This window comes from Macaca thibetana, chromosome 19, assembly GCF_024542745.1.
Source record: "Macaca thibetana thibetana isolate TM-01 chromosome 19, ASM2454274v1, whole genome shotgun sequence".
Taxonomy (NCBI): Eukaryota; Metazoa; Chordata; class Mammalia; order Primates; family Cercopithecidae; genus Macaca; species Macaca thibetana.
Genome location: NC_065596.1, coordinates 13,259,450 through 13,282,095, shown reverse-complemented (window position 1 = coordinate 13,282,095; position 22,646 = coordinate 13,259,450). Strand labels below are relative to the sequence as shown.

The window sequence follows — 22,646 nt, the reverse complement described above, 5'->3', positions numbered from 1 at the left end:
CCTTAGCCTCTGGAGTAGCTGGGATTACAGGCACCCGCCACCACGCCCGGCTAATTTTTGTATTTTTTTTTTTTTTTTTTTTTTTTTTTTTTTTGAGACGGAGTCTCGCTCTGTCGCCCAGGCTGGAGTGCAGTGGCCACATCTCAGCTCACTGCAAGCTCCGCCTCCCGGGTCTACGCCATTCTCTTGCCTCAGCCTCCCGAGTAGCTGGGACTACAGGCACCCGCCACCTCATCCGGCTAGTTTTTTGTATTTTTTAGTAGAGACGGGGTTTCACCGTATTAGCCAGGCTGGTCTCGATCTCCTGACCTTGTGATCCGCCCGTCTCGGCCTCCCAAAGTGCTGGGATTACAGGCTTGAGCCACCGCGCCCGGCCAATTTTTGTATTTTAATAAAGACAGGGTTTCACCGTGTTGGCCAGGCTGGTCTCGAACACCTGACCTCAGGTGATCTGCTCACCTCAGCCTCCCAAAGTGCTGGGATTACAGGCTTGAGCCACCGCGCCCGGCCTTGTTTTGTTCTTAATTCTTGTTTTTCTTTCTTTCTTTTTCTTCTTTTATGTTTCCCCTCGGAGACAAGGTCTTGTGCTGTCACTGATACTGGACTGCAGTGGTACAATCTCAGCTCACTGCAGCCTCCTGGGCTCAAGCCATCCTCCCACCTCAGCCTCTCGAGCAGCCGGAACTACAGGCTTGTGCCACCACACCCGGCTAAATTTTTTTTTTTTTGGGTAGAGACAGGGTTTTTCCATGTTGCCCACAGTGGTCTTGAACTCCTGGGCTCAAGCAATCTGCCCGCCTCGGCCTCCCAAAATGCTGGGATTACAGGCGTGAGCCACCACTCCCGGCCCAATTCTCGTTTTTCTTTAGAAGGAGTCACCCCTGGGTCAGCCGAGCTGAGACATCAGTCGGTGGTTGGTCAGAACTTGTGCCCAGATGCTGAGTCAATGGCTCTGCCCAGGCAGTTTGCAGGCTGGCGCTACCTTTGCTTTCGGCCTGTGGTTCCTATCAGGGCATGCACTTCAGCTCTCTTGGGCAGGGAGACGTGCATCGGGCTCTCTCCAGGGCATATGTGTTGTCTTGGCCTGCACGTGGCCTCCCAACCCCTATGGATACCTGGGGCCAGCTGGGCCTCCTTTTCCGTTTCTGGCTAGTTTACCAATCTGTTGCTCAATTGGAGTCTTAACCTTAGGCCAGCTGATGACCTTGGCCCTCCCCTCCCCGTTCACTCCGCACGGAGATCCCTGCAGCTTCCAACAGTGAGGCCCTCCAGCAGTGAGGCCACTGATCTCTATGGCGTGGCTGGAGCTGGGGGCCCAGGCCAGGAGCAGCCCCAGGCAGATATCACCTCCTACTGCTCTTCTCTGCCACGCGGTAGTTTTTCTGGAATAAACATGTCCTGGCCGGGTGAACACCTTTGACCAGATTTTCACGGTCCCGGGATGGTTGCTTTGGACAATGTTAAGCTTTACTGTTGCTTTTAGGGAGAGGATTTGCCAAGATCCTCACTCCGTCATTTGGGAAAATCCTCATTTTGTTTGTTTCAATAGCTTTGGCTTTATTTTAATAGATTAGAATTTATTATTTATTTATTTATTTTTGAGACAGGGTCTTGCTCTGTCGCCCAGGCTGGAGTACATAGTGACACGATCTCTGCTCGCTACAACCTCCGCTTCCTGGGCTCAAGAAATTCTGCCACCTCAACCTTCTGAGTAGCTAGGATTACAGGTGTGCACCACCACATCTGCCTAATTTTTTTGTATTCTTAGTAGAGACAGGATTTTGCCATGTTGCCCAGGCTGGTCTCAAACCCCTGCGCTCGAGCCATCTGCCCATGCTGGCCTCCCACAGTGCTGAGATTACAGGTGTAAGCCACCACTCCCAGCCAGAATTTTTTTTTTTTTTTTTTTTTTTTTTTTTTTGGAGACGGAGTCTGGCTCTGTCGCCTGGGCTGGAGTGCAGTGGCCGGATCTCAGCTCACTGCAAGCTCCGCCTCGCGGATTTACGCCATTCTCCTGCCTCAGCCTCCCAAGTAGCTGGGACTACAGGCGCCCGCCACCTCGCCCGGCTAGTTTTTTGTATTTTTTAGTAAAGACGGGGTTTCACCGTGTTAGCCAGGATGGTCTTGATCTCCTGACCTCGTGATCCGCCCGTCTCAGCCTCCCAAAGTGCTGGGATTACAGGCTTGAGCCACCGCGCCCGGCCCCAGAATTTATTTTAACGTTTATGGAAAACCAGCTCACCAAACGTATGATTTCATGGTTTTCAAGATGAGGCCAATTTAAAAATAAGTCCCAGGAGGGAGAGCATTAGGACAAATACCTAATGCTTGTGGGACTTAAAACCTAGATGATGGGTTAATAGGTACAGCAAGCCACCATGCCATGGCACATGTATACCTATGTAACAAACCTGCGCATTCTGCACAGGTATCCCAGCACTTCAACCAACCAACAAACAAACAAAAATAAAATAAAAAAATAAAAATAAGTCCCTTAGTCTGGGCATGTTGGCTCATATCCATAATCCCAGCACTTTGGGAGGCTGAGGCAGGAAGATTGTGAAGATTTTTTGAGGCCAGGAGTTTGAGACCATCCTAGGCAACAAGAGAGAGACCGCCATCTCAAAAAAATGAAAAAATTAAATTAGCCAGGCACAGTGGTGCACATCTGTACTCCCAGCTACTTGGGAGGCTGAGGCAGGAGGATCACTTGAGCCCAGGAGTTTGAGGCTGCAGTAAGCTGTGATCCCACCACCACACTCCAGCCTGGGAGACAGAGTAAGACCCTGTCTAAAAAAAAAAAAAAAAAAAAAAAGAATTTTTTCAGGAAAATAGTTTTTAGGAAAAAAATGAGGGGAGCCCACAGAAAGAACTTTTGTCTGATGTCTTAATGTCCACCTATGTAAAACCCATGTTACGGGGACACGGGGACGTGTTAGCTGTGGTGCAGATGAGTTGTCCGGGCTGCAGGCCCATCTGACTCAGGTCTCAGACATCGGCTTTGGCCTGAGGGCCTGGAACCAGCTTGGTCCCCATGTGGACAGTGGCCTCAAGCCAGGGCCCTCCACCCGTATGACTGGTGACAGCTGCTGGCTGGCTACTGCCCTTCCTGACCTTTGCTCTCCGCCCCTGCCCCTCTGGTAGGCCTTTCCTCTCTCTCTCAGTCCCACTGGCCAATGCCCTTCTTCCAACAACCCTGGGGGCTAGAGGACTTCATTCCCGTTTCCCAGATGACACAAGCGGAGCTCAGGGAGGTTGAGCCACTGGCCTAAGGTTACACAGATCTGAGCTCAGGTTTGGGGGGCATGAGACTCCTCTGGGGCTGCCACCTGCTCCAGGGTCTGGAGCAGGGACCCTGAGACTTGAAGGCTGAAATGGCCCCTGGAACCAGGTGGTGAACTAAGCAATGGCGGACAGCTCAGTGTGTCCAGAGGAGTCAAGAGAGGCTTCCACAAGACACGACTGAGCAGGACCTTGAAGCTGAAATGCCCAGTGGTCAGGGCATGATGGGACCTGACACGGCCTGGATGAGGAGGGAGTGGGAGGAATAATGTGGCACATCATATGTGGCAGGTGGTCACGCGCTTTCCCATCCAGCCATCTAGGCTGGCTCTCCTGGAGTCTTTTTTGATTTGTTTTGTTTTGTTTTGAGACAGAGTCTTGCCCTGTCGCACAGCTGGAGTACAGTGGCACGATAGTTTCTCGAGTAGCTGGGACAACAGGTATGTACCCAGAGATGGGGTTTTGCCATGTTGGCCAGGCTGCTCTCCTGACCTCATGCCACCCACCTCGGCCTCCCAAAGTACTGGGATTACAGGCGTGAGCCACCGTGCCTGGTTGCCTGGCCATTTTAAGAGTCACTTTTTGGGCCGGGTGCAGTGGCTTTTGCCTGTAATCCCAGCACTTTGGGAGGCTGAGGTGGGCAGATCCCTTTTTTTTTTTTTTTTTTTTTTTTTTTGAGGTAGAGTCTTGCTCTGTTGCCCAGGCGTGAGTGCAGGTGTGGTGGTGCAATCTTGGCTCACTGCAACATCCGATACCTCTCAAGTTCAAGCGATTTTCCTGCCTCAGCCTCCCATGTGGCTGGGATTACAGGCACGTGCCACCATGCCCAGCTAATTTTTTTTTTTTTTTTTTTTTTTTTTTTTTTTTTTTTTTTTTTTTTTTTTTTTTTTTTTTTGACGGAGTCTCGCTGTGTCTCCCAGGCTGGAGTGCAGTGGCGTGATCTTGGCTCACTGCAAGCTCCGCCTCCCGGGTTCAGGCCATTCTCCCGCCTCAGCCTCCCAAGTAGCTGAGACTACAGGCGCCCGCTACCACGCCCGGCTAGTTTTTTGTATTTTTAGTAGAGACGGGGTTTCACCATGTTAGCCAGGATAGTCTCGATCTCCTGACCTTGTGATCCACCCGCCTCGGCCTCCCAAAGTGCTGGGATTACAGGCTTGAGCCACCGCGCCCGGCCAATTTTTTGTATTTTTAATAGAGATGGGGTTTTGCCATGTTGGCCAGGCTGGTTTCGAACTCCTGACTGCAGGTGATCTGCCCGCCTCAGCCTCCCAAAGTACTGGCCCACTATCTGTATGTTTTAATAACATACAGAAAAACAAAAAACTAGCCGGGCGAGGTGGCGGGCGGGCGCCTGTAGTCCCAGCTACTCGGGAGGCTGAGGCAGGAGAATGGCCTGAACCCGGGAGGCGGAGCTTGCAGTGAGCTGAGATCCTGCCACTGCACTGCAGCCTGGGCGATAGAGCAAGACTCTTGTCTCAAAAAAAAAAAAAGGAAGGAAGGAAGTTCTGACACAGGCTCCAACACAGATGTTATGCTCAGTGAAATAAGCCAGACACAAAAGGACAATACTATCTGATCTCACTCACAAGAGGTCCCTAGAATTGTAGAATGGTGTGTGCCACGGGCTGGGAGGGGTGTGGCCAGAGTTGCAGTTTGGGAAGTTCAGAATGTTCTGAAGATGGATGGTCGTGGTGGTTGCACAACTGTGTGAATGTTGCTTAATGCCACTAAACTGTACAGTTAAAAGTGGTTAAGATGGGCTGATCGCGGGGGCTCGCACCTGTAATCCCAACACTTTGTGAGACCGAGGTGGGTGATCACGAGATCAGGAGTTCAAGACCAGCCTGACCAACATGGTGAAACCCCGTCTCTACTAAAAGTACAAAATTAACCGGGCGTCGTGGCACGCGTCTATAATCCCAGCTACTGGGGAGGCTGAGTTGGGAAGATCACCTGAACCCAGGGAGGTCCAGGCTGCAGCGAGCCATGATTGCACCACTGCACTCCAGCCTGGGTGAGAGAGTGAGACCCTGTCTCCAAACACACACACATAAAAAACGGGGGTTTTTTTTAATTTAAAAAGGAAAGAAAAGGAGAGCGCTGTGTGGCAGGCACCTAGGCCTGTCCAGCGCACCCTGAGACAGGGATGATGTCTCCTCCTTGACGTAAGGCCACAAGTTCTAACCAATTCAACCGAGGACGGAGCCCCAATTCCAGGCAGGGTGATTTGGTCCCCTAGTGAACTAAGATGCAGATGGAGAAGAGCAGACACAGGCCTTGGGGCCCCTGCAGGGGTTTCTTGCTGGCTTTTTCTCCCTGGATTCCTGTGGCTTCTGGGCAACAGAGTTAGGTGGCCTGGCAAGAGAGATGCATGAGGCTGTGTCGCCCTTGACATTGAGCTGGAGGGCCAGAGTTTGTCACTGCTGACGCAGAGAAGCTGGGAGCCAAGGTTAGCCAGATGGCTTGGAGGAGCTTTAAACAATCTTTTCTTCTTTCTCTTTCCATCCATCTACCCTTCTTTCCTACCTTCCTGCCCCCTTTCTTTTCTTCTTTCTTTCCTTCCTCTCTCCTTCCTCCCTTTCTTTTCTTCGATTTTCTTTTTGTATTATTATTATTACTTTTTTTTTTTTTTTTTTTTTTTTTTTTGAGACGGAGTCTCACGCTCTTGCCCAGGCTGGAGTGCAGTGGCGCGATCTCGGCTCACTGCAAACTCCGCCTCCTGGGTTCACGCCATTCTCCTGCCTCAGCCTCCTGAGTAGCTAGGACTACAGGCGCCCGCCACCGCGCCTGGCTAATTTTTTGTATTTTTAGTAGAGACGGGGTTTCACTGTGGTCTCGATCTCCTGACCTTGTGATCCGCCCGCCTCGGCCTCCCAAAGTGCTGGGATTACAGGCTTGAGCCACCGCGCCCGGCATATTATTATTACTTTTTAGACAGGGTCTTGCTCTGTTGTCCAGGCTGGAGGGCAGTGGCATGATCACAGCTCACTACACCCTCAATCTTCTGGGTTCAAGCAATCCTGCCTCAGCCTTCCAGGTAGCTGGGACCACAGGCACGCACCACCACGCCTGACTGGTTTTTTATTTTGATTGATTGATTTATTTTAAGATGGAGTCTCGCTCTGTCACCCAGGCTGGAGTACAGTGGCATGATCTCGGCTCACTGCAACCTCCACTCCCTAGGTTCAAGTGATGCTCCTGCCTCAGCCTCCCAAGTAGCTGGGATTACAGGTGCCCGCCACCATGCCTGGCAAATTTTTGTATTTTTAGTAGAGACAGGGTTTTGCCATACTGGCCATGCTGGTCTCAAACTCCAGACCTTGTGATCTGTCTGCCTCAGCCTCCTAAAGTGCAGGGATTACAGGCATGAGCCACCACACTGGGCCTAATTTTTTTTTTTTTTTTTTGAGACGGAGTTTCGCTCTTGTTGCCCAGGCTAGAGTACAATGGTACAATCTCGGTGCAATCTCGGCTCACTGCAGCCTCCGCCTCCCTGGTTCAAGCAATTCTCCTGCCTCAGCCTCCCAAGTAGCTGGGATTACAGGTGCACACCACCATGCCCTGCTTATTTTTTTCCTTTTTTTTTTCTTTTTCGAGTTGGAGCCTTGCTCTGTTGCCCAGGCTGGAGTGCAGTGGTGTCATCTCAGCTCACTGCAACCTCTGCCTCCCGGGTTGAAGCGATTCTTGTGCCTCAGCCTCCCAAGTAGCTGGTATCACAGGCGCATGTCATCACACCCGGCTAACTTATATTTTTAGTAGAGATGGGGTTTCACCATGTTGGTCAGACTGGTCTTGAACTCCTGACCTCATGATCCGCCCACCTCGGCCTCCCAAAGGGCTGGGATTACAGGCGTGAGCCACCATGCCTGGCCATGCCCAGCTAATTTTTTGTATTTTTAGTAGAGATGGGGTTTCACCATGGCCAGGCTGGTCTTGAACTCCTGACCTCAGGTGATCCGCCCGCCTCAGCCTCCCAGAGTGCTGGGATTACAGGCGTGAGCCACCGCACCCAGCCTAATTTTTTATTTTTTGTAGAGATGGAGTCTTTCTGTGTTGCCCAGGATGGTGTCAAACTCCTGGCCTCAAGAGATCCTCCTGCTCCAGCGTCCAAAGTGATGGCAGCGTCCAACATGCTGGGATTACAGGCCTGAGCCACGATGCCCAGCTTTTCTCTCTGTTTGTTTGTTTGTTTGTTTGTTTTTCTCTCTCCCTCTCTTTCTAATTATGGCAAAACACATGTAATATAAAATTTACTAGCTGGGCATGGTGGCTCACGCCTGTAATCCCAGCACTTTGGGAGGCATAGGTGGGTGGATTGCCTAAGGTCAAGTTTGAGACCAGCCTGGCCAACATGGTAAAACCCCATCTCTACTAAATTAGCTGGGCGTGGGAGCACACGCCCATAATCCCAGCTACTCAGGAGGCTGAGACTACAGAATTCCTTGAACCCAGGAGGCAGAGGTGGCAGTGAGCCGAGATCACGCCACTGCACTTCAGCCTGAGTGACAGAGTGAGACTCTGTCTTTTTAAAAAAAAAAAAAAAAAAAAAAAGTTACCATCTTAACCATTTTTTAAAAAATAGGTCCTCACATTTTGTGGGATCTGATATTTCTTTGATGAAAGTGCTGCAATTAATCTATACCCTCTTAACTATGTTTTTTCTTTTCTTTTTTTGAGATGGAGTCTCGCTCTGTCACCCAGGCTGGAGTGCAGTGGCGTGATCTCGGCTCACTGCAACCTCCACCTCCTGGGTTCAAGCTATTTTCCTGCCTCAGCCTCCTGAGTATCTGGGATTACAGGTCCATGCCACCACCTCCAGCTAATTTTCGTATTTTTAGTAGACACAGGATTTCACCATGTTGGCCAGGCTGATCTCAAACTCCTGACCTCGTGATCTGCCCGCCTCAGCCTCCCAAAGTGCTGGGATTACAGGTGTTAGCCACCGCGCCTGGTCCTCTTAACCATTTTTAAGTGCACAGTTCAGCAGCATTAAGTACATTCACACTGGAGTCCAACCATCAGTCCTCGTCCATCTCCATCTTTCTCTTTTTTTTTGTTGTTTTGAGACAGGGTCTTACTCTGTCGTCCAGTTTAGAGTGCAGTGGTGTGATCTTGGCTTACTACAACCTCTGCCTCCCAGGTTCAAGCTATTCTCCTGCCTCAGTCTCCCCAGTAGCTGGGATTACAGGCACACACCACCATGCCCAACCAATTTTTTTGCATTTTTAGTAGAGATGGGATTTCACCATATTGGCCAGGCTGATCTTGAACTCCTGGCCTCAAGTGGTCTGCTCCAAACTGCTGAGATTACAGCCGTGAGCCACCGTGCCCGGCCATCTGCACCCTTCTCATCTTCCCAAATGTAACAATGTCCCCGTGAAACACTCACTCCCCATTCCACCTCCCCAGTCCCTGGCACCCACTATTTTATTCTGGTGCTAGGGGAATTTCAAACCAGGCAAGTCTCAACACATGCTCCAGTGTTAAGAACCAGCCCACAGCCTCATTCCCTAATCTCCATCAAACCAAAATTCTACTCCAGGTTCTACTCTGTGAATCTGCTTTCTGTGAATCTGTTACTCTGGGGACTGCCTATATGTTGAATCCTACAGTGTCTCTACTTCAATGACTGGCTTATTTCACTTTTCTACTCTTAATTAATGAATTATCTATTTCTGAGACAGAGTTTCGCCCTTGTCGCTCAGGCTGGAATGCAAAACATCTCGGCTAAGTTTTTGGTATTTTTAGCAGAGGCAGGGTTTCACCATGTTGGCCAGGCTAGTCTTGAACTCCTGACCTCAAATGATCCACTTTGGCATTCCAAAGTGCTGGGATTACAGGCGCGGCCCACCTTTCTCCTCTTAATCAAACAGGTAATCCATACATACGACATTCTTTTTTCTTTGAGACAGTCTTACTCTGTCGCCTAGGCTGGAGTGCAGTGGCACAATCTTGGCTCACTGCAACCTCTGCCTCCCAGGATCAAGCAATTCTCCTGCCTCAGCCTTCCTAGTAGCTGGGATTACAGGTACCTGCCACCATGCCTGGCTAAATTCTGTATTTTTAGTAGAGACGGGGTTTCATCATGTTGGCCAGGCTGGTATTGAGCTCCGGGTTTCAAGTGATCCTCCTGCCTTGGCCTCCCGAAGAGCTGGAATTATAGGAATGAGTCACTGTGCCCGGCCAATATGACATCCCTGTAATGAAGTGCAACATATGAGACACGAGTGAAAAACACCCTTCCCCCACCCACTGCTCCCCCCACGCCCCCCACCCCTACCACAGGGCCTAACCCCCCCACCCTCATCTTCAGATCAGAACTCGGGGCTGTGCAGTATTCAACCTTGTAGCCACTTGCTACTTGGGTAGTTGAAGTTCAGTCTCAGCCAGGGTGGAGTCCTGGACTCTGGCCCATCTTTTTTTTTTTTTGAGACAGGGTCTCTGTCACCCAGGCTGAAGTGCAGTGGCGCGATTTCGGCTCACTGCAAGCTCCGCCTCCTGGATTCACACCATTCTGCCACCTCAGCCTCCTGAGTAACGGGGGCTACAGGCGCCCGCCACCACGCCCAGCTAATTTTTTGTATTTTTTAGTAGAGATGGGGTTTCACCGTGTTAGCCAGGATGGTCTCTATCTCCTGACCTCATGATCTGCCTGCCTTGGCCTCCAAATTATTTTGTTGATTTCTTTCTTGCTGGTTTCCAGGAGGGATGGGACCTTTGTCTTGTTCATGGCTTTGTCACCAGTCCCTGGAGGGGACTCCAGAGGAGGGATGTGCCCTGACTCAGGTACTCACAGGTGTCTGGTACATAGTGAACAGTAAAGAAAAGTTTTTTGGCTGGGTGCGGTGGCTCAGGCCTGTAATCCCAGCACTCTGGGAGGCCTAGGCGGGCAGACCACAAGGTCAGGAGATTGAGACCATCCTGGCTAAGATGGTGAAACCCTGTCTCTACTAAAAATACAACAAATTAGCTGGGCGTGGTGGCAGGCGCCTGTAGTCCCAGCTACTCGGGAGGCTGAGGCAGGAGAATGGCCTGAACCCGGGGGGGGGGCTTGCAGTGAGCCGAGATTGCACCACTGCACTCCCGCCTGGGCGACAGAGCGAGACTCCATCTCAAGAAAAAAAAAAAAAAAAGCTGCAAGCTCTCCCTCCCGGATTCAAGCGATTCTCCTGCCTCAGCCTTCCAAGAACCTGGGATTATAGGTGCCCGCCACCACGCCCAGCTAATTTTTGTATTTTTTTTTTTTTTTTGAGACGGAGTCTCGCTCTGTTGCCGGGGCTGGAGCTCAGTGGCCGGATCTCAGCTCACTGCAAGCTCCGCCTCCCGGGTTTACGCCATTCTCCTGCCTCAGCCTCCTGTGTAGCTGGGACTACAGGCGCCTGCCACCTCGCCCGGCTAGTTTTTTGTATTTTTTTAGTAGAGACGGGGTTTCACCGTGTTCGCCAGGATGGTCTCGATCTCCTGACCTCGTGATCCGCCCGTCTCGGCCTCCCAAAGTGCTGGGATTACAGGCTTGAGCCACCGCGCCCGGCCAATTTTTGTATTTTTAGTAGAGATGCGGTTTCACCATGTTGGCCAGGCTGGTCTCGAACTCCTGACCTCACGTGGTCCACCTGCCTCGGCCTCCCGAAGTGTTGGGATTACAGATGTGAACCACTGCACCTGGCCAAGAAAAGTTGCTTGAATGAAGAGTAAATAGAAGACCCAGAAAGAAATGATTCGTCCAAGGAAGGTCACAAAAGCAACGTAATAAAGATGGAAATCTGACTCTTCCTAATTCTGGCCAGACTGCCCATCCCTCCAAAGCTTTCCAGACTCTTCCAGATCATTCTAGATATTTCCAGAAATCATTCGTGAAATCTTCTAACTAGGAGTAGTCTATAAACAATGTGCTTCACACAAATACAATTCATAAACGATGAGAAGACAAGGACACTTCATGAATGAAATTTTTATGGCCAGGTATGTTGACTCACACCTATAATCCCAGGACTTTGGGAGGCCCAGGCAGGAGGATTGCTCCTCCTGGAGTTCAAGGAGTCCAGGAGTTCAAGACCAGTCTGGGCCACAGAGTGAGACCCTGTCTCTACAAAAAATTTAAAAATTAGCTAGACGTGGTGGTGTATGCCTCTATTTTTAGCTTTTTTTGAAGGCTGAGGCAGGATGATCTCTTGAGCCCAGGAGGTTGAGGCTACAGTGAGCTACGACTGAACTATTTACACTCCAGTCTGGGTGACAGAGAAAGAGGCTGCCTCAAAAAAATAAAAATAGAAAAATAAGGCCGGGTGCGGTGGCTCACGCCTGTAATCCCAGCACTTTGGGAGGCCGAGGCGGGCAGACCCTGAGGTCAGGAGATCGAGGCCATCCTGGCCAACATGGTGAAATCATGTGTCTACTAAAAACACAAAAATTAGCTGGGGGTGGTGGCGCATACCTATAATCCCAGCTACTCGGGAGCCTGAGGCAGGAGAATCACTTGAACCAAGGAATCAGAGGTTGCAGTAAGCGGAGATTGCGCCACTGCACTCCAGCCTGGCAACAGAGCGAGACTCCGTCTCAAAAAAAAAAAAAAAGAAAAAGTCTGGGCACGGTGTCTCATGCCTGTAATCCCAGCACTTTGGGAGGCCCAAGTGGGTAGATCACTTGAGGTCAGGAGTTTGAGGCCAGCCTGGCCAACAAATATGGTGAAACCCCGTCTACTAAAAATACAAAAATTAGCCGGGTGTAGTCTCAGCTACTCGGAAGGCTGAGGCAGGAGAATCGCTTCAACCCAGGAGACGGAAGTTGCAGTGAGCCGAGATTGCGCCACTGGTGACAAAGTAAGACTCTGTCTCAAAAAAAAAAAAAAAGAAAGTTTAATTTAATGATTCAAATAATGACCTGCTCAAGACATAAATATAAATTCTAACGTAAGAGGTGTACACTTTTTCCTCCTTCCTGCTCTCCTTGCCCCCACCTCACCCCAAGTCCCAACCTGATTGATCAGTCTCCTTTCCCTCTGGTATCCCCACACCCGTGACGGAACTGAGAAGTCATGTACCCAAACGAGAACTGTAATTTTTTTTTTCCAAAGTCTTCTTATTGCCTTGAAAATAGTTTCTTTCCTTCCCAGGGGATGTGAAAGTGTCTCTCCCAATTTTATTTCAACCTCCCAGCATTCCACACACATGCCCTGCCTCAGCCAGCTTTCACTGATCTGCCATTGCCACCTCGGCACTGCTCCTACTGTCCATCCATACTCTGATTTCTGTTGTTCCAGAACATTATTATTATTATTATTATTTCCGGAGCATTCTTTAAGATAAATCAATAAATGAAACCAGGGGGTATAGAACAGTATGAATGGGGACTACAATGTACAGGGGGAAATGGAGGGGAGTTTGATGTACTCTCCTTCTTGTATATGCTTAGGATGTTCTACAAGGGTATGCTTAAAAGGTCAGCGGTCCTGGCCAGGCGTAGTGGTTCACACCTGTAATCCCGGCACTTTGGGAGGCCGACGCAGACGGAATCACACGGTCAGGAGTTCTAGATAGCCTGACCAATATAGTGGAACACCGTCTCTACTAAAAATACAAAAATTAGCCGGGCATGGTGGCGGGCACCTGTAGTCCCAACTACTTTGGAGCCTGAGGCAGGAGAATCGCTTGAACTCGGGAGGCAGAGGTTGCAGTGAGCAGAGAGTGTGCCATTGTACTCCATCCTGGGTGACAGAGCAGGACTGTGTCTCAAAAAAAACCAAAAAAGGTAAGCAGTCATAGTTGTCAGAGAGGAGGGGACCTGGCTGGGATGGAGGTTTTTCCTTATGTCCACCTTTTGAACCCTTTTGCCTTTCCCTTTTGCCTTTTTTCTTTTTTTTGTAAGTCTTTTTATTGTAGCAAAATAGATATAAAATTTACCACCCCTGGCTTTTTTTGTTTGTTTTTTTGTTTGTTTTTGTTTTTTGAGACAGGGTCTCACTCTGTTGCCCAGGCTGGAGTGCAGTGGCATGATCTTGGCTCACTGCAACCTCTGCCTCCCAGGTTCAAGCAATTTTCCTGCCTCAGCCTCCCGAGTAGCTGGGATTACAGGCACGTGCCACCATACCCGGCTAATTTTGTATTTTTTTTTTTTTTTTTTTTTTTTTTTTTTTTTTTTGAGACGGAGTCTTGCTCTGTCACCCAGGCTGGAGTGCTGTGGCCGGATCTCAGCTCACTGCAAGCTCCGCCTCCCGGGTTCCCGCCATTCTCCTGCCTCAGCCTCCCGAGTAGCTGGGACTACAGGCGCCCGCCACCTCGCCCAGCTAGTTTTTTGTATTTTTTAGTAGAGACGGGGTTTCACCGTGTTAGCCAGGATGGTCTCGATCTCCTGACCTTATGATCCGCCCGTCTCGGCCTCCCAAAGTGCTGGGATTACAGGCTTGAGCCACCGCGCCCGGCCTAATTTTGTATTTTTAGTAGAGATGGGGTTTTGCCAAGTTGGCCAAACTGGTCGCAAATTCCTGACCTCAAGTGATCCGCCCCCCTTGGCCTCCCAAAGTGCTGGGATTACAGACAGGAGCCACCACGCTCAGCCCTAAAATGTACCGTATTAACCATCCTCAAGTTCAGAGGCATTAAAGTATGCTCACATCGTTGTTCAACCATCACCACTACTCATCTGCGGAAGTTTTTCATCTGGCAAAACGGAAACCCTGTACCCAATTCCCTGTTCTTCCTCTCAGCCCCCAGTAATCACTATTCTACTTTTTTGTCTACTTTTTATATGAATTTGCCATTCTAGGACCTAATAGAAGTGGAGTCAAACCTATTTGTCCTTTTGTGACTGGCTTATTTCACCCAGCTTTATGTCCTCAAGGTTTATCCATGTTGGAGGATGCCTGAATTTCCTTGCTTTTTAAGGCTGAATGATACTCTATTAATAAGTCATATTTTGTTTATCCTGATGGACACTTGGGTTGATTCCACCATTGGCCATTTTGAAGAATGCTTCTATGAACATGGTATACACATATATCTTTGGGTCTGTGCTTTCAGTGCTTTTGAGGATATTTCAAATGTGGAATTTCTGGATTATAAGGTAATTCTTTTTTTTTTTTTTTTTTTTTTTGAGACAGACTCTTGCTCTTGTCACCCAGGCTGGAATGCAGTGGTGTGATCTTGGCTCACTGCAATCTCTGCCTCCCAGGTTCAAGCTATTCGAATAGTCCCTCAGCCTCTCCATAACTGGACTACAGATGTGTGCCACCGTGCCCAGCTATTTTTTTGAAATATATTTATTTATTTATTTATTTATTTATTTTTTGAGACGGCGTCTCGCTCTGCCGCCCAGGCTGGAGTGCAGTGGCGTGATCTCGGCTCACTGCAAGCTCCGCCTCCCGGGTTCACGCCATTCTCCCGCCTCAGCCTCCCAAGTAGCTGAGACTACAGGCGCCCGCCACCACGCCTGGCTAGTTTTTTGTATTTTTAGTAGAGATGGGGTTTCACCATGTTAGCCAGGATAGTCTCGATCTCCTGACCTCGTGATCCACCCGCCTCGGCCTCCCAAAGTGGTGGGATTACAGGCTTGAGCCACCGCGCCCGGCTGAAATATATTTAATACATTTAAGTTCTGGGATACATGTGCAGAACATGCAGGTTTGTTACATAGGTATACACGTGCCATGGTGGTTTGCTGCATCCATCAACCTGTCATCTACATTAGGTATTTCTCCTAATGCTATCCCTCCCCTAGCCCTCCACCCTCCCTGTTTTTGTTTTTGTTTTTAGTAGAGACAGGGTCTCACCATGTTGCCCAGGCTAGTCTTGAACTCCTGACCTCAAGTGACTCACCCGCCTCAGCCTCCCAAAGTGCTGGGATTACAGGTGTGACCTACTACCCCCAGCCTTATTTTCACGTATTTATGCAACTTTCACTCTTGCTGTGTTCTAGTAGGCACTGTGGAGTTCCACTGTGGAATTTTCATATTGCTGTATTCCAGCATGCCGTGGGGTCTGTCAGCACATGGCTTATGGGCATTTTGTGAAGATAACGGATGCCAGCTGAGCCAAGGCAGGTTCATGATTCCACCCACTGGCAGGCACCGAGGTCTCTGCTGTTACTGATAGTTTCTCTGTGGACTGACGGGCTTAAGGCCAGACCACAGCTGCAATGGCTCACTTCTGCCAAAAGGCCGGGCTCGTTGGGGCAGAGACCTATTCTGGTCTGAGCCTCCTGGTGAATCAGAGAGATAGAAAATGGGGCCGGGCGCGGTGGCTCAAGCCTGTAATCCCAGCACTTTGGGAGGCCGAGACGGGCAGATCACGAGGTCAGGAGATCGAGACCATCCTGGCTAACGCGGTGAAACCCCGTCTCTACTAAAAATACAAAAAACTAGCCGGGCGATGTGGCCGGTGCCTGTAGTCCCAGCTACTCGGGAGGCTGAGGCAGGAGAATGGCGTAAACCCGGGAGGCGGAACTTGCAGTGAGCTGAGATCCGGCCACTGCACTCCAGCCTGGGCGACAGAGCGAGACTCCGTCTCAAAAAAAAAAAGAAAATGGGAGGACAGGGGCAAGGCGGGCTACTACAACGAGGAAAACGCTCACCCTGAATTTTATTAGATAACTTTGGGAGTTCAGGAACTTTCCAATAAAGTGGGTTCCACAGGATTACTTACTGACTCCCTAATAGAAAGAAGGCAGGCACAGTCTGGGCGCGGTGGCTCACGCCTGTAATCCCAGCATTTTGAGAGGCCGATGCGGGCGGATCACAAGGTCAGGAGATCCAGACCATCCTGGCTAACACAGTGAAACCCCATCTCTACTAAAAATACAAAGAATTAGCCGGGCGTGGTGGCACGTGCCTGTAGTCCCAGCTACTAGGGAGGCTGAGGCAGGAGAATTGTTCGAACCCGGGAGGCGGAGGTTGTAGTGAGCTGAGATCGGGCCATGGCAGGCTAGCCTGGGTGACAGGGCAAGACTCTGTCAAAAAAAAAAAAAAAAAAAAAAAAAAAAGAGCAGCAGGAACAGGCAGGTCTTCCCTAAGAGACTTTAAAAAAAAAAAAATGCAGTTGCAACACAAAAGCAGCCACAGAGAAAAGCAAACCCATATATGGTATTTATTATGCACCGAGTGTGGCTCTAATCACTTTTTTTTTTTTTTTTTTTTTTTTTTTTGAGACAGAGTCTCGCTCTTTCACCCAGGCTGGAGTGCAGTGGCTGGATCTCAGCTCACTGCAAGCTCCACCTCCCGGGTTCACGCCATTCTCCTGCCTCAGCCTCCTGAGTAGCTGGGACTACAGGCCCCTGCCGCCTCACCCATCTAGTTTTTTGTATTTTTTAGTAGAGACGGGGTTTCACCGTGTTAGCCAGGATGGTCTCGATCTCCTGACCTTGTGATCCGCCCGTCTCGGCCTCCCACAGTGCTGGGATTACAGGCTTGAGCCACCACGCCCGGCCTTTTTTTTGTTTAATTGAGAGGTAGCCTGGCTCTGCTGATCGGGCTGGAGTGCAGTGGCACCATCATAGCTCATTGCAGCCTCAACCTCCTGGGCTCAAGCAATCCTCCTGCCTCAGCCTCCTGAGTAGCTGGGACCACAGGTGTGAGCCACCACGCCTGGCTAATTGTTTTATTTTTTGTAGAGACAGAGTCTCACTATGTGGCCCAGGCTGGTTTCCAACTCCTGGACTCAAGTGATCCTCCCGCCTCTGCCTCCCAAAGTGCTGGGGATTACAGACATGAGCCACCTCACCTGGCCTCTAATCGCTTTATATATTTTAACTTAATCCTTGCAAGAGCCCTACGAGCTAGTTACAGGAGCACAAATGGAAACCAAGAAACAGAAAAATTTATCAGCATGACTCAGTCCTCAGGGCCATGTATGACCGTGTCCGTGCGTGGCAGGCAGGTCAGGGGCCTGGGGAACGCTGTTCTGGAAACCTTGGCCAGGCCTTGGCACCCCAGGAATGTGCTTTTCAGAGTTTCTGTGGCTCTTTTCCAGACCTGCCCTGACCTGTAGCTCTGGGAACTACGTAAGCCAAGTGCCTTCCGGGAAAGGAGTCCCTCTCTGGTAACTCTTTCCGGGCCTGTCTACCACCAGATGTGGACTCATGACACACACTAAGCCTAGGTCTTATAATTTTTTGTTTTTGCTTTTGAGACAGAGTTTCGCTCTTGTTGCCCAGATTGGAGTGCAATGGTGCGATCTCGGCTCAGCACAACCTCCGCCTCCCCGGTTCCAGCGATTCTCCTGCCTCAGCCTCCCTAGTAGCTGGAATTGCAGGCATGCGCCACCATGCCCGGCTAATATTTTGTATTTTTTTTTAGTAGAAACAGGGTTTCAACTTGTTAGACAGGCTGGTCATGAACTCCTGACCTCAAGTGATCCACCCGCCTTGGCCTCCCAAAGTGCTGGGATTACAGGCCTGAGCCACCACGCCCGGCATATATATGTATATCTAATATATATATGTGTGTGTATATATATCTAATATATATATGTGTGTGTATATGTGTGTGTATATATATATTTTTTTTTCAGAGGGAGTTTCCGTCACCCAGGCTGAAGTGTAGTGGCGTGATCTCAGCCCACTGTAACCTCTACCTCCCAGGTTCAAGTGATTCTCCTGACTCAGCCTCCCAAGTAGCTGGGACTGCAGGCGCCTGCTACCACGCCTGGCTAATTTTTGTAGTTTTAGTAGAAACAGGGTTTTGCCATGTTGGCCAGGCTGGTCTCAAACTCTTGACCTCAGGTGATCCACCCCCCCCCTTGGCCTTCCTAAGTGCTGTTATTACAGGCATGAGCCACTGTGCCCAGCGGTCTTAATTTTTTTTTTTTTTTTTTTTTTTTTTTTTTGAGACTGAGTCTGGCTCTGTCGCCCAGGCTGGAGTGCAGTGGCCGGATCTCAGCTCACTGCAAGCTCCGCCTCCCGGGTTTATGCCATTCTCCTGCCTCAGCCTCCGGAGTAGCTGGGACCACAGGCGCCCGCCACCTCGCCCGGCTAGTTTTTTGTATTTTTTAGTAGAGACGGGGTTTCACCGTGTTAGCCAGGATGGTCTCGATCTCCTGACCTCGCGATCCGCCCGTCTCAGCCTCCCAAAGTGCTGGGATTACAGGCTTGAGCCACTGTGCCCAGCGGTCTTAATTTTTTTTTAAGGGAAATCAAACCCAGTGATATTGGGCCAGCGCAGTGGCTCACACCTGTAATTCCGGCACGCTGGGAGGCTGAGGCAGGCGAATCACCTGAGGTCAGGAGTTCGAGACCAGCCTGGCAAACATGGCGAAACCCCGTCTGTAATAAAAATACAAAAATCAGCCAGGCGTGGTTGCATGCACCTGTAATCTCGGCTGTTCGGGAGGCTGAGGCATGAGAATTGCTTGAACCTGGGAACAGGAGGTTGCAGTGAACTGGTATCACACCACTGCATGCCAGCCTGGGTGACAGAGCAAGAATCTGTCTCCAAAAAAAAAAAAGAAAAGAAAAAAAGAAAAATCCGGTGATACTGACTTTTAAAATTTTTATTTACTTCTTTTTTGCTTTAAGTTTAATTTTTAAATTTATCTTTTTTTTTTTTTTTTTTTTTGAGATGGAGTCTCGCTCTGTAGCCCAGGCTGGGGTGCAGTGGTGCAATCTCGGCTCACTGCAAGCTCTGCCTCTCGGGTTCACGCCATTCTCCTGCCTCAGCCTCCCGAGTAGCTGGGACTACAGGCGCCCGCCACCTCGCCTGGCTGATTTTTTTTTTTTTTTTTTTTTTTTGTATTTTTAGTAGAGATGGGGTTTCACCGTGTTAGCCAGGATGGTCTTGATATCCTGACCTCGTGATCCGCCCGCCTTGGCCTCCCAAAGTGCTGGGATTACAGGCGTGAGCCACCGCGCCTGGCCAATTTATCTTTGTTTTTGAGACACAGTCTCACTCTGTCACCCAGGCTGGAGTGCAGTGCTGCAACCACAGCTCAGTGCAGCTTTGACCGCCTGGGCTCAAGCCATCCTCCTGCCTCAGCCTCCCGAGCAGCTGGGACTACAGGCAGACACAACCATGTCCAACTTATTTTTGTAGTTTTTGTAGAGACAGGGACCCACTGTGTTGCTCTGACTGGCTTTGAACACCTGGGCTCAAGTGATCCCCCCGCCTCACCCTCCCAAAGTGCTGGGATTACAGGCCTGAGCCACCACACCCAGCCTTCACTTTTTTGTTTAATGTCACAAATGGCATAAGGAATGGGATTCAATGGGGACACATTTATAAATGTTGCAGCAGCTCCTAGAACTTGCCTATCCTTGTAAACTTCTCTAGGTGATTGCTAATTATTTCAATTTGACCTTGACACTGAGCCTGCCAAGTAAGTTCAAGCATTTTAATGGCCCCTTTACAGGTTGGGAAAGCTAATTTATCTGTCCAAGCCCCCTAATTCTGAAACTGTGTCTTAACTGCCAAAAATTCTTTTTTTTTTTTTTTTTGAGACGGAGTCTCGCTCTGTCGCCCAGGTTTGAGTGCAGTTGCCGGATCTCGGCTCACTGCAAGCTCCGCCTCCCGGGTTTACGCCATTCTTCTGCCTTAGCCTCCCGAGTAGCTGGGACTACAGGCGCCCGCCACCTCGCCCGGCTAGTTTTTTTTTTTTTATTTTTTAGTAGAGACGGGGTTTCACCGTGTTAGCCAGGATGGTCTCGATCTCCTGACCTCGTGATCCGCCCGCCTCGGCCTCCCAAAGTGCTGGGATTACAGGCTTGAGCCACCGCGCCCGGCCAACTGCTAAAAATTATTGTTATCAATTTCTTCTTCTGGGTTGGGCACAGTGGCTCATGGCTGTAATGCCAGCAATTTGAGAGGCATCATGATGCAACAGGAAGAGGATTGCGTGAAGCCAGGAGTTCGGGACCAGCCTGGGCAACATAGTCCCCATCTATAAAAAAAATTAAAAATTAGCTGGGCATGGTGGTGCACTCCTGTGGCCCCAGCTGTTCCGGAGGCTGAGGTGGGAGGATTCCTTGAGCCCAGGGTTGATGCTGCAGAGAGCTGTGGTCACGCCACTGCATTCCAGCCTGAGTGACACAGCTGGAAATAATGATAAATAATAATTATAAAAAATAAAATTGGCCGGGCGCGGTGGCTCAAGCCTGTAATCCCAGCACTTTGGGAGGCCGAGACGGGTGGATCACGAGGTCAGGAGATCGAGACCATCCTGGCTAACAAGGTGAAACCCCATCTCAACTAAAAAATACAAAAAATAAGTAGCCGGGCGAGGTGGCGGGCGCCTGTAGTCCCAGCTACTCGGGAGGCTGAGGCAGGAGAATGGCGTAAACCCGGGAGGCGGAGCTTGCAGTGAGCTGAGATCCGGCCACTGCATCCCAGCCTGGGCGACAGAGCGAGACTCCCTCTCAAAAAAAAATAAATAAGTAAAAAAAATAAAATTATTCTCCCTGATTAATCTTTTTTTTTCCTACTGAGAGTTCAATTTGTCTCTTTTCTGCCTCGTCCCCTAGGTTTCCCTGAAATCCTGCTGAAAGGTTAGCACTCCCTGCCAAAGTCAGTCTGCAAAATCCCAGAGAAATCCAGCTCATTCCTGGGGAAAACCACCAAGACTGCCCAGCCCTGTGTGGGGTTGAAGCAAGTTTCTCACACGTGCCTTCTTGGCACAAGGTCTCTGCAATCCCATGAGTCCGCAAAGAAACTCAATTCTAAAAGTTGGTCTCCACCAGCTCTCTGTGGCTTAGGGGGTCAAGTTCAACTGTGAAAGCCCTGTTCTGTTTTGATTTTGCTTTGAGGGGGAGGAAGCCGCCCCTTCTGTTTGTTTAACTCCTTCTCCTAAAGGGAGAAATCAATATTTATGTCCAGACTCCAGGTATCTGTACAATTGATTTTTCAGATGTTTATACTGATAATTCATCCAAAGGCAGGATCTCACAAAAACAAAAAAAATTTTTTTTTGGCTGTACTTTTGTGAAGATTTTATTTAAATTCCTTATTGATCAGTGCTTATAAGGTGATTTGGAATAACCATGTAAAAACAATATACAACGAAAGTAAGCTAAAAATCTATATACAATTCCTAGAAAGGAAAAGGCAAATATAGAGAGTGGCGGAAGTTCCCAACATTTCTAGTGTTTTCCTTTTGAGGCAGAGAGGGGATTGGCATTAGGCTATTGGAGGATTTTGAAAGGATGCTGTTATCCTTCTGTGGACAAAAACAACAACATATTAACAGTTAAACGTGGAGACATTTCAGGGGGATCTTTCAGAAGATACATTTCTAATTTTGGGGGGGAGTCAGCTCTTCACCAGAGACCCGAATACAGCAAATCAAGTCGCCTGCCCTGGCAACACTTTCAAAAGACTGGAGTGGGAATCAGAGCTTCACGGGTTAAAAAGCCGATGTCACATCAGCCGTTCGAAACTCCTCCTCTCACAGTGAGGTGAAGACATTTGAAAATCACCCCACTGCAAACTCCTCCCCCTGCTAGAAACCTCACGTTGAAATGCTGTAAATGACGTGGGCCCCCGAGTGTAATCGCGGGAAGCCAGAGTTTCCAGCGAGGACACAGCGGGTCCTGATCCGGGTCGGGACACTTTCTGGCAGAGGCTGCGAGCATGGGGCCCTGGGGCTGGAAACTGCGCTGGACCGTCGCCTTCCTCCTCGCCGCGGCGGAGGCTGCAGGTAAGGCTTGCTCCAGGCGCCCACGTAGGGCGAGAGGGAATCCCCGGGGGGCCCCTTGGGAATTTTTTTTTTTTTTTTTTTTTTTTGGGGGTAAAAATAATCACTCTATCCCTGGAAGACTTGTAGGGTAATGGCACGGGGTCCTTCCCAAACGGCTGGAGGGGGCGCTGAGTAGGGCGCGAAGGTCGGGAGGAGTCTGAGGGATTTAAAGGAAACGGGGCACGGCTCGCCCCCAAGTCTCCACCAGGTAAGGGACACCTTTCTCTTCTTTATTTTTGAGACGGAGTCTAGCTATATCGCCCAGGATGGAGTGCAGTGGTGAGATCTCTGCTCTCTGCAACCTCCACCTCCCGGATTTAAGCAATTCTCCTGTCTCAGCCTCCCGAGTAGCTGGGATTACAAGCGCCCAACCACCATGCCCGGCTAATTTTTGTACTTTTAGTAGAGACGGGGTTTAACCATTTTGGCCAGGCTGGTCTCGAACTCCTGACCTCAGGTAATCTGCCCGCCTCGGGCTCCCAAAGTGCTGGGATTACAGGCGTCAGCCAAGGCGCCCGGCCGGGACCCCTTCTTCTAACTCAGAGCGGGGTGTGGGGACCTAAAAGAAGGGACCACCCCCCCTCCCCGCTTAAGTCCTTCTGGGGACGAGGGTCGCGCGACTGGAGACCAGATGTCCAGCCTGGAGGTCCCCGCGGGCTCAGGGGTCCTGATCCGCTTTGCGCGACCCCAGGGCGCTACTGCCACCCTAGGTTG

General features: G+C 50.0%; 1 protein-coding gene across 2 annotated transcripts in view; it reads left to right on the top strand.

Moving 5' to 3' along the window:
- The first annotated feature begins 20,667 nt into the window (after positions 1–20,667).
- Positions 20,668–22,646, top strand: part of LDLR (low density lipoprotein receptor) — a 45,693-nt gene continuing 43,714 nt past the window's right edge. Inside the window, exon 1 of one of the 2 annotated variants that reach the window (XM_050770165.1) lies at positions 20,668–21,893. In XM_050770165.1, coding sequence (XP_050626122.1) covers positions 21,827–21,893 — 67 coding nt within the window. In that variant the 5' untranslated portion in view covers positions 20,668–21,826. The remainder of the gene's footprint in view (positions 21,894–22,646) is intronic. The other variant, XM_050770164.1, reaches the window with a different exon arrangement.